Source organism: Abramis brama (assembly GCF_963993115.1).
Source record: "Abramis brama genome assembly, chromosome: 1".
NCBI classification, from domain to species: Eukaryota; Metazoa; Chordata; class Actinopteri; order Cypriniformes; family Leuciscidae; genus Abramis; species Abramis brama.
The window spans coordinates 32,573,235-32,583,712 of NC_139963.1; the positions used below are offsets into that span (position 1 = coordinate 32,573,235).

Genomic DNA, 10,478 nt, shown 5'->3' on the forward strand with positions numbered 1-10,478 from the left:
ACTACAAGTAACATGCATAACCCATTCAGATAACTTTTTTGATGTTACAAGTAAAGTAATGTGTTACAAGTAACATGCATTACCTAATCAGATTACTTTTTGATCTAACAAGTAATTAACTACAAGTAATGTGCATTACCTAATCAGATTACTTTTTTATGTAACAAGTAAAGAAACGCATTACAAGTAACATGCATTACGTAATCAGATTACTTTGTGATGTTATGAGTGAAGAAACGCATTACAATAACGCATATTACATAATCAGATTACTTTTTGATGTTATGAGTAAGGAAACGCATTACAAGTAACATGCATTATGTAATCCGATTACTTTTTGATGTTATGAGTAAAGAAACACATTACAAGTAACATGCATTACGTAATCAGATTACTTTTTGATGTTATGAGTAAAAAAACACATTACAATAACGTGCATTATGAAATCAGATTACTTTTTGATCTAACAAATAAAGTAATGCATTACAAGTGTCATACATATGTAATCACATGACTTTTTTCAATGTCAATGAAAATTACTTTCTAATAATACAAGTACATTTATTTACAGTAAAAAAAGTCACTGCAGATTAAGTTTTTAAGTTTTAAATTTCAAAAACAATATTCACATTATAATTATGAATTGTAGCTGAAATATAGCAGTTGATGCATGACGTCCACTACAGTGGACATGTGATTAATCAGAGTTTTCTCTCAATCTAAAATCAAAACTTGGAAAATTTTACTGTGATATGACTCATTAGATATTGCTTGATGCTGCAATATTTTTTTTACCTACAAGAGTCTCCTAGGATAGAAGGAATGGGTGGATATTCCGGAGCAACTTGGCATGTCTGACTGACCCTTGGCCATCTTGGTTTGGAGGGGGAAAAAATCGAAACACAAAGGCTTGCCACTTGATTGCAATTTATAGGATGATGCACAAGGGTCCAATGAAGAGATTGATGTGCAACTTTGCCATAAAAACCTGTGCAAATTCAAGAAAATGCATTTTTAATAGCTGTCCACTGTAGTGACCACTATGCGTGAAAGGGTTAATTATAATAATAATTTTTATTTATATAGCCTTTCCAACACCCAAGGTCGCTTTACAAAGATAAGTTAAGGAATTGAACAAAATAAACCTCAAAATCAAAGATAGACATACCAAGGGCAGAAAGTAATTTCAGCACTTAAGCTTACAGCAGTGATGGCCGATGTCATGCAATCGCTTGTATGTTTTTTACGAAGAGGTCAACAGATAATTTCACACCCACTATTTGTATTTCAGGGGAACAGCTGTCAACGGTATCTGACTTTAAATATCTAGGTATATTAATTGATTCTAATCTAACATTTAAAAAAACAAATTAAAAAAGTTATTAATACAGTCAAATTTAACTTGTCAAATTTCCGTCATATCAGAAATTGTTTAACTACAAAGGCAGCTACTATATATTTTAATGCTATGATCATGCCACATCTGTTATACTGTTTGACTAGCTGGGCACAAGCCTCCAGTACAACACTTAAACCTGTGCAGCTCCTTTACCATCAAGCCATTAAGGTGCTTGATAGGAAGCCAAATACCTATCACCACTGTTACTGCTTAAAAAAACAAAATTTAATGACCTGGGACAATCTTATCAAATTTACAGATGTTTGTCTTGTTTATAAAATTGTACATGGCTTAGCTCCTCCCCCACTTGCTGCTTTTATAAAGCAGAAAACAACTGTTGTTAGACACACCAGGTCTGTGTCAAGAGGTGATTGTGTAATACAAATGAGGAGAACTGCCTTTGGACAGTCAGCTTTTTCAGTGAGAGCAGCTCGCACATGGAACAGTTTGCCTACGTCTATCAGAGACTGTGATTCATACTGGTCATTTAAAATTAACTTAAAATCATGGTTAAAAGACAATCAAGTGTGTGCCCATACTTTTTAGTTATTTAAATCACCTGAAGCGTGCTTTGTCGTGTTCTATATTTTGTTGTCCTTGTTTGAATGTACTTTATGTATTTTATGAAATGCGATTTAATGTATGTATAAGTATTGTTGATTGTTTTAATTTATTGGACCTGACATTACACCTGCCCAGGGACTACAGTTGAAAATTAGCCAAGTTGGCTAAACTGGCACATTTACATAAATGTTTATTAATGTGCACTGTCCCTGTAACTTTAAACTGTATAAATAAATAAAATAATATACAGAAGTCACTTACAAAGTTAGGTTAAAGATTCAAACAAATAACATATCCATAACAAGGTAGAATTTAAAGACTGTGAGCTGAAGAGTAATATTCAGATAAAAAAAATGTGTTTTTTAGGGCGCTTTCACACTAGCACTTTTGGTGCGCACCCGGGTTCGAATGACGTCAGAGTTCGGTTCGTTTGGATGATGTGAACGTTGTCTTCCGAACTCGGGTGCGCACCCGCGAACCGTACTCGAGTCCGATTAAAAAGGTGGTCTGGGGTACGGTTCATGTGAACTCGGGTACGGTTCGCTGCTGATATGAACGCAATCGAACCAAACCGCGGAAGTGAACCGCTATTGATGACGTACAATGTGTCTTCGGCGGACAGCCCGCTGTCTTTGAAACATTTTCAGAATTTTTGCGGCAGACAGATGCAAGTGTGTTTCTGTATGTCTATGTTAAAAACAAAACCAAAGGTTAAAAAAAAAGAAGAACAAATGTCAACCGAGCAAGTCTATCCATTTGGGCGCCTTTTCATTCGCGGTTACCAAGCAACACCATTACGCCAGCTGCAGCCTGATGACGCAAGCGTACCGTGGTTCGGATAGAAATAATATAATGTGAACACAGTCCATTGGGGGCAGGGGGCAGGGGGCAGGGGGCAGGGGGCAGGGGGCAGGGGGCAGGGGGCAGGGGAGGGGGGAGCAATCGAACTCGGGTTCGGAACAGGCAATCGAACCAAGTGTGAAAGCGCCCTAAGAGGTTTTTGAAGGAGAGAAGGGTGGATGCTTGACGGATGTCTTGAGGAAGAACATTCCACAACCTGGGAGCCACAACGCTAAAAGACCTAGCTCCCATAGTTACCAGACTATTGAAACTGACTGAATATGGCACAGCCCCACCTAAGATATTTTTCATCAGCCGCCACTGCTCAGATGTACTCTTTCAGCTTTGTCAGGTGAGTGTAGAAATGTAGGAGCAGTAGAATGTGCCTGTAAAATTTGTCCTCGAAAGGCACTGGAATATGTCCAGAAGCATAATGCCAGGTACCTCCTCAGATTTTTGAGACAAAAGTGAATTTAGACGTTTACAAGTTGTTTAAAAAAAAAAGCTGTGTTTGTGTATATGTATGTATGGGTGTATATGTGACAGCTTTGGTTAGGGCTGGCTGAAATGCAACTTTATGCACAAATGCTAGCCTGCATGGAGAGGTTCTTGAGACTCCACAGACACCAGCGGCTTCAAATAACTGTTTGACACGAGTTACCTACCCAGGAATCATTGTGAACGCCCAATCAGATAAATGAGGGGAGGAGTTTCGTGACTGTTTGACTTTCGGTGGCATGATGTCATCAAGCCTGTCCCAAAATACACTTTCGCGTGCCCTTGTGGACTCGAGGCCAGCGCCCATTAGGTCTGCACTTCCTTACGTCACCAAGTGTGAACTCGAAGGAGGTCCACAAGGCCGGAGTGTGCCATTTGGGATCCAGCCATAGACTGTCAGGAAGAGTGCGCATCGAGGGCGCATATCGACCACAAAGGTCTGAAACCTAAAATAACAAATGGGACACCCTACGGTCTCATGGACTTAACGGACATGCGCACGCGGCAGCAATTGTAAGTCCACAAGACCTAAAGTGCATATGAAGTGTGCCATTTGGGACAGGGCCTTCCTCTGTGCTCTAAATCACTCACAAATCTTCTAAATCTCTATTCAGTTTTCGTAAAAATATTAGTTGTTTTCATGCCTTTTGCAAGACATTGCACAATTTCATGCTTTTTATCTTCAGAAAGATCTTTCTTCCTCCTCATATTGCATGAAAACTGTGACTTATGCCTTGTCAAAATACCCACACTTGCGGTCTTGGCCACTTAAGAGCGCTTGTACGCGACAGGAAGTAAGTGCGCAAGACTGTCTGTCTTAAAAATGCCAAAGTGCAGTGCCCTTAATGCACACTAAACCCACACTATCTAAGTGTGGCTAAGCGTATCCCATCATGCATTATGTTCAGGATACCGAAATCACGAGATGTGGAGGAAAACATTCATTAAATTAATTAGACAGCTACATATAATTATGTAGTAAAAACATAAAGTATTGCACATTTTATTGGTGCAAATATGGTATGTGTAGGCCTATTTTGTACAACATTTGCAACTGTTTTTATCACTTAATTAGAAGCACCACAATTTTTAATTTGTGTCTTCTGTTAGATACATAGCGACTACTGAACAGACATGTAGAAGTTTATTTTAAAATGCAAAGTATTGAAAATATAATAAATAAAAGCTCTGTAAACACTTGCATATTTGCAAGACTATAAGTGTGTCCCATCGAGTAATCAAAAGTTCTACACACACTTGCAGTCTTTACGCCTACTTGAACACTTGGGCCAAATAGAGGAAATATGTCATGCACGTAGACAAGTGGTCAAGTGCAAAGTGTGGGTATTTGAATTGATAAGATTTTATCAATATCAATGCCACTGACGATTCTGCTTATCGATTCTTGATAGCACTGTGTGGAAAAATTTAGTCATATGCTTTTCAAAAAAACAAGTGGTTTTATTTATTTTAAAGATTAAGCTTGAGTAAGCAAACTGTACTTTTTATGTAATTTATGTAATAAATATAACCTTATTGTAAAGTGTTACTGATTAGTTATACACCGATTCAGACGTCTCCTGAGTTCACTGTTGGAAAGATTAGTTGTTTTAACCATTCATTAAAATTAATTGGTTCAAAGGAGTCATTAGTTCGCGAATTGGACATGTCATGTGCGTTGTGTGATTATCCCAGCAGTTAGGACATGGACATCCAAGATTTGTGTCAACATAGAAAACATTTCATCACTGGATATTTTTTTTCGTTTAATTAAAGTGTTGTTTTATGTCAGCTGAATGTCCGGAACGCTTTTCAGAGAAGATAAGGCAACTTATTTAGCACAATTCACACCCAGCGGTAATTCAGGTAATTCTTTTACCACCGTGTCGATTTATTTTGATTAATATGTGCGAGGGAGAGAGAGCAAGACAGCGCTTAGTTTGGAGACGGTGAAGTCTTGTTTACACTTTCGCCTGGCTCCGAAGAGAGAGAGTTGCGCGCGCGACCGGGGCTCTCTCTCTCTCTCTGCTCGTTCTTTCAGTTAAACATGCGCCCTGTCACAAGCGCGGCAGTTCATCTATATTACTCACCAATCAAATAAGACTTTGGCGGGACAAAAATTCGCTTTGGCGGGCGCTAAAACAAGTTCAATGCAGGAAAAACCCTGTTATTGCAAACGGCATAATTTGTCTCGTTTAGTAAAATAAAGCCAAGCTTTAGATCGCCTCTTCCTCTCCATGATTACCTCCTCTGCTCAAATCAAATCGAAATAGCTAACGTTACGATGTCCAAGGCGTCGTTCAGACAGCATGTTTTTCTCCACGTTTGCAGAGTCAGGGACAACCTGAGTATTCTGCTGCATCTTTTTCTGCTGCTTCTCATTCAAGTTAGTGACGAAACGCGCTCTGTAGCGCTGTTTGTTCACTGTCGGCTACGGTAGAAACATGACGTCACAATATGTCGACCTTCATAGAAGGGGGGTGCCCGCAGTTATGTAGATATAAATGACTCATTCTAAGGTAATAAAAACATAACGGTTCATTAAGTAAAGTCTTTATACACCACTGAAAACATAGTTATGGATCTTATATTGCATTTCTGTCAATAGATCCTCAGAAATATTACACATTGCACCTTTAACAAACCTGTCTGAGATTGATACCAGTTATCTAAAAAGATATGAGAAATAAAACAAACAAGCGTGTGTGAGTGTCTGTGTCTGTGTGTGTGTGTGTGTGTGTGTGTGTGTGTGTGTGTGTGTGTGTGTGTGTGTGTGTTGTACTGTATATGTGGTTTATGAGGACACAAATGTGTATTATCACATGGGTATGACAACATAAACATGTCCTGTGTCCACACTTCCTGTGACCTCATAAACCAAATGGCTTTAAAAAAACATACTAAAAGGTGTTTATTGAAATTCACAAAATGCAGAAAGTTTTGTGTAATGGGTAGGTTTAGGGGTAAGGTTAGTGTAAGGAGATAGAATATACAGTTTGTACAGTATAAACCATTATGCCTATATGGAGAGTTGCCGTAAACCATAAAAAAGTTTTTAAATACTATTTTACCATTTACTAAAAATTTAATTATAATAATTATTATTATTATTACTATTATGCATCGCAATTTGAACCAGTCATCACAGGTACTAATGGTACAAACACGACCCCCCCCCCCCCCCCCCCCCACACACACACACACACACACACCCCCCTCAAAAAACCCCAAAAACTGTTAGCACTTTAGTTTAACAGCTCACTTCACACCCCAAAGCTTCTTATGCCCTATCTTCACAAGATATTGTGTGTAAACAGGAAGGCTGTTTCCGCTTTAAACATGCACACACCAAAGGGGTCCTGCTGAAGGGTCTTTTTGCTTTCATTTACAAGTTTCACTGTCTCATCTTGTTTCTCACTGTCTCATGAGTTTTATAAAGTACATGATGTTTTATACATCTGAGGCCCTGGTGACAACTCTGCTCTTTTAGCTGATGTTGACAGACAAGAGACGCTGTTAATCCACAAGGATTTAAACACCCTTGGTATATTTAGATTCATCAGATAATAAATAATAAGATTAAAGGATATTATATATTGATGTAGTAATATATAATCTGCAATATGCTATTCAAATTCAGGGTCAACACCTGACTGTACCAAGTGCGATGTGTTTATCTTAAAGGTGCGGTAATGCACTATAGCCCAACGAATATGGGCAACATAATGTCCTCCTTTAGGGCAGGGGATCTGAATTTAATAAATAATAAAAACATTCAAACTTAAAAATATGGAAGCCCATTTCAGCTGCATAAGGGGAAAAAATCATACCTTGTAAAATCCTAATTATGACATAAAAAGTCAAAATTATCAAATAGAAAGACATAATTCTGACTTTTTAATCTCAATTATAATTATGACCATGTCATAATTTCGACTATCTTAATTTTGACTGTCATAATTATGACAAACGAATCGGAATTTCGACTTTGTCATAATTATGATTAAAAAAAGATGATTTTGGTTTATGTGGTGGAAATGGGCTTCCATACAAAATGAGTGCAAGAGCACCCACTCCACAAAAGTCCCTCAAGGACCATCTCTGGGCAGGCGTCAGTGGAACACACAGAGGGAGCGGTCAGGTTAGTGAGTAAAGCACAGCAGGCCCAGAAAATCCCTTGTGTGGTTCATGAGGGAACGCTCCTCTTGCTCCAGGAGGAGGAGGCATACTGCTGGTAAATCCATAAATGGTAAATGGTAGACATCAGAGCCAGCGGCAAACATCAGAAGGACTAACTAAGGTAAGGCTGTTCCAGGCGGGGTACATGAGCGCCGAGTGCCCGGAGATCGACTGGATCTCACAACCCTGAAAACGGCAGATAAAATTTTGAAATAGGCGCTATATTTCAAAAGTAAACCACAGATTTGAGCTTTAAACAACTACATTCTCGCCTCAAAACTCTTAAAACTACATTTCTTGACACAATAACAGTATTTTTTTTATCCTCCTCTATATATATAGGGAGTTGACAAACTTAAGAGTCACAGAGAACATGTTAAGTGAGTCTAAATACAGCAAGAGTTACAGTTTCTGGACAAGACTAGACCTGATACCATCCCTCGAAAGGATCAATCACATCGTCATATTTCATTGTTTGTATGACTTATGAATGACTTGTGAACCGTGCCATTCTGAATTGTCCAATGCCTTTTGTTTTCTATTCTCATTCTATCATTTCTTTTATCTTTCATGAGGAAAATATAAAAGAGAGGAAGCCATAAAGCTTAGCTGAATGAAGCATGATGAAGTTAAAATTTGCAAAACAGTGGGTTGAAGACTTTTTTAAGATTTGAGGAAGTGGCTCGAGTTTGAACATGTATTTAAGGAATTTTTTACTGTTAAATTCTGTGAGAACACTGCATTATTGTTAATCGGACAGTTGTAAATATATTATATTATAGTCCTCACTTTCCATCATCACAAGTCATGGTCAGTCTAGACATCTTATTTCATTTGACACAAATGAAAATGAGACTACAGTCTGAAGTAACAGAATATAGCCTGGGAAATATGTTGTGGGTACTGTGTCAATCATTCACCAAAAATTCCAGTGTGCAAAAACATGGGTTGTGAAACATTGATGTGACCGAAGACCCTAAGACAGTGTGACCTATTACACATACTGCACATTTACCCCTTCCTGTTTTTCATCACTCTTAGTCACCCCTCTCTCTCTCTCTCTCTCTCTCTCTCTCTCTTTCTCAAAATGCAACAAAATATAATATGCAGATAAATGTATAGTCACTATCATTTTAGTCACAATATTATATAAATTTACTCAAGTAGGTTTCTGTAAAAATTACATTAATGATGATTTTATGGATGTGTTATTCATTTTTAGCAGTAAATCTCAAAAGGCAAAACAAAAGGCAAACAAGATAAAATTTTTGTTAAGACGTTTTCATTCAATATTTTAAAGTTTAGGCTTGGGTATAGTGACAGAATCTTTTGAAAAGAGTTAATACTTCAAAAAGTGATGCAGTTAAACATATTTAATCACATTGATCAAATCTCAAATCGACCTACAGTATTAAACCCATTAAACCCAAGTTCCTTCACAACAAGTCATTAAGTCGCTCTCCAAAACCTTCACCTTCTCTGTTCCCCTCTGGTGCAATGATCTGCCAACCTCTGTCTGATCAGCACAACTTTCAAAAAGCAGCTAAAGACACATTTCATTCGCAAGCACTAACTATTTCAAGGCACTTACATACAAACACACAAAATTATTTTCGTCATTGCATTTCACCTCTGCTCTACCTTTCTTCTAGTCTAGCTTTCTAAAAAAAAAACCTGGCATTGTACACTATGACTATTGTTGGCTCTGTGACTAATTGCTTAGTTCCTCTTTTGTATATCGCTTCAGATATAAGCATCTGCTAAAATGCACAAATGTAAAAGGCATATGTTTTTGATGCTGTTAATACATTATGAATGTACATGTCTATGCATATGCAAACATACGATGTGTGCTAGAACTACATTTCACATACAAATACCCACATTAAGATCATGCCGATTTGTGGCTATTCTCTTTCCCAGTTTCTGCCAAATCCATTATAGACCCACCTGGACTGATGTCTAACTATCTCAGAAGTGATCTGGGACTTGCGCTGTGAGATCACTGAGATCATAAGGGTCATTCCTCATTTATCCTTGCTCTGGCTCTCACTCAGGGCACCAGGTGTGTCAACTTAGATAAAGGATAAAGGCCAGTATTATATACTGTATTAACTTTTGTGTGTGTTGCACAGTGCTGTTTTTTTTTCTGCCCACCAGAGTCCTTGGCACATTTACAAAAAGCCTGTGTGCTGACAGTGCAGAGCACACCACAGCACTGATACAGAGAGTTTCATCCACACACACAGCTCTCTTTATTGGCTGTTGTCACAGCCTGATGAGCGGGTTCCCTCTTCCAGTCAAAGCCTATGGAAAATCCAGCCCTGTCAATGGAAAATCTTACAAACGCACATTGCTCTGCAGCACCAACGCCTCCAGGGACAAAAGTGGTATAGCGTAATTGCTATGTCTGGTAAAAAAAAAAAAAAAAAGTAAAAAAAGAAGCGAGATGAATCCAATTTTTACTACAAAATGTGTGAAGAAGCAAAGTCTCCATAAGTGACAGATCCCAGCTAAAGCAACAAACACAGGACCACTGCCATAAAAATCTTACAGAGCAATGGAAAAGAGCGGAAAACAGACTTCAGCATGTGAGAATCTCTTTGGGTCGTGTCCCAAAGGTGGCGTGCCGGTCTCTTACCTGCGATTTTGTCCCCCTCCATGGCTAAGCGCACACCCTCCTCTGCCACATGTAGCCTGTCTCTCCTCCAACCTTTTTTTGTTGGACTTCCTGTTTCTCTCCCAGCGCACCAACACTTTCTCCTCCTTGTTTGCTTTCCCTCGCTCTCTTTTGGCTTTTCCCTCCCTCCCTCTCTCTCCTCCTCTCTCTTTAACTCTACTCCAATCTTCTCGGTTTAATGTCTTCCGTGTGCCGTAATAATGAGCGGATGCAGAATTACGACATGCCCATGTGCTGATCATATGGAGCGTTCTTGCTTTTTTGCTTTTACTGTCCTCTCTTATGTGTCCGTCTCCGCGTCCTCTGACACTGAGGCAG

The 10,478-nt window shown here is 38.6% G+C and overlaps 1 protein-coding gene across 2 annotated transcripts in view; it reads right to left on the reverse strand.

Moving 5' to 3' along the window:
- Positions 1-10,478, reverse strand: part of septin9a (septin 9a) — an 88,622-nt gene that overhangs the window by 64,380 nt on the left and 13,764 nt on the right. Inside the window, exon 1 of one of the 2 annotated variants that reach the window (XM_084124822.1) lies at positions 10,122-10,478. This exon is cut by the window's right edge and continues 323 nt beyond it. The exons of the other annotated variant lie outside the window; for it this stretch is intronic. Coding sequence (XP_083980948.1) covers positions 10,122-10,143 — 22 coding nt within the window. The 5' untranslated portion in view covers positions 10,144-10,478. The remainder of the gene's footprint in view (positions 1-10,121) is intronic. 2 annotated transcript variants of the gene reach the window in all.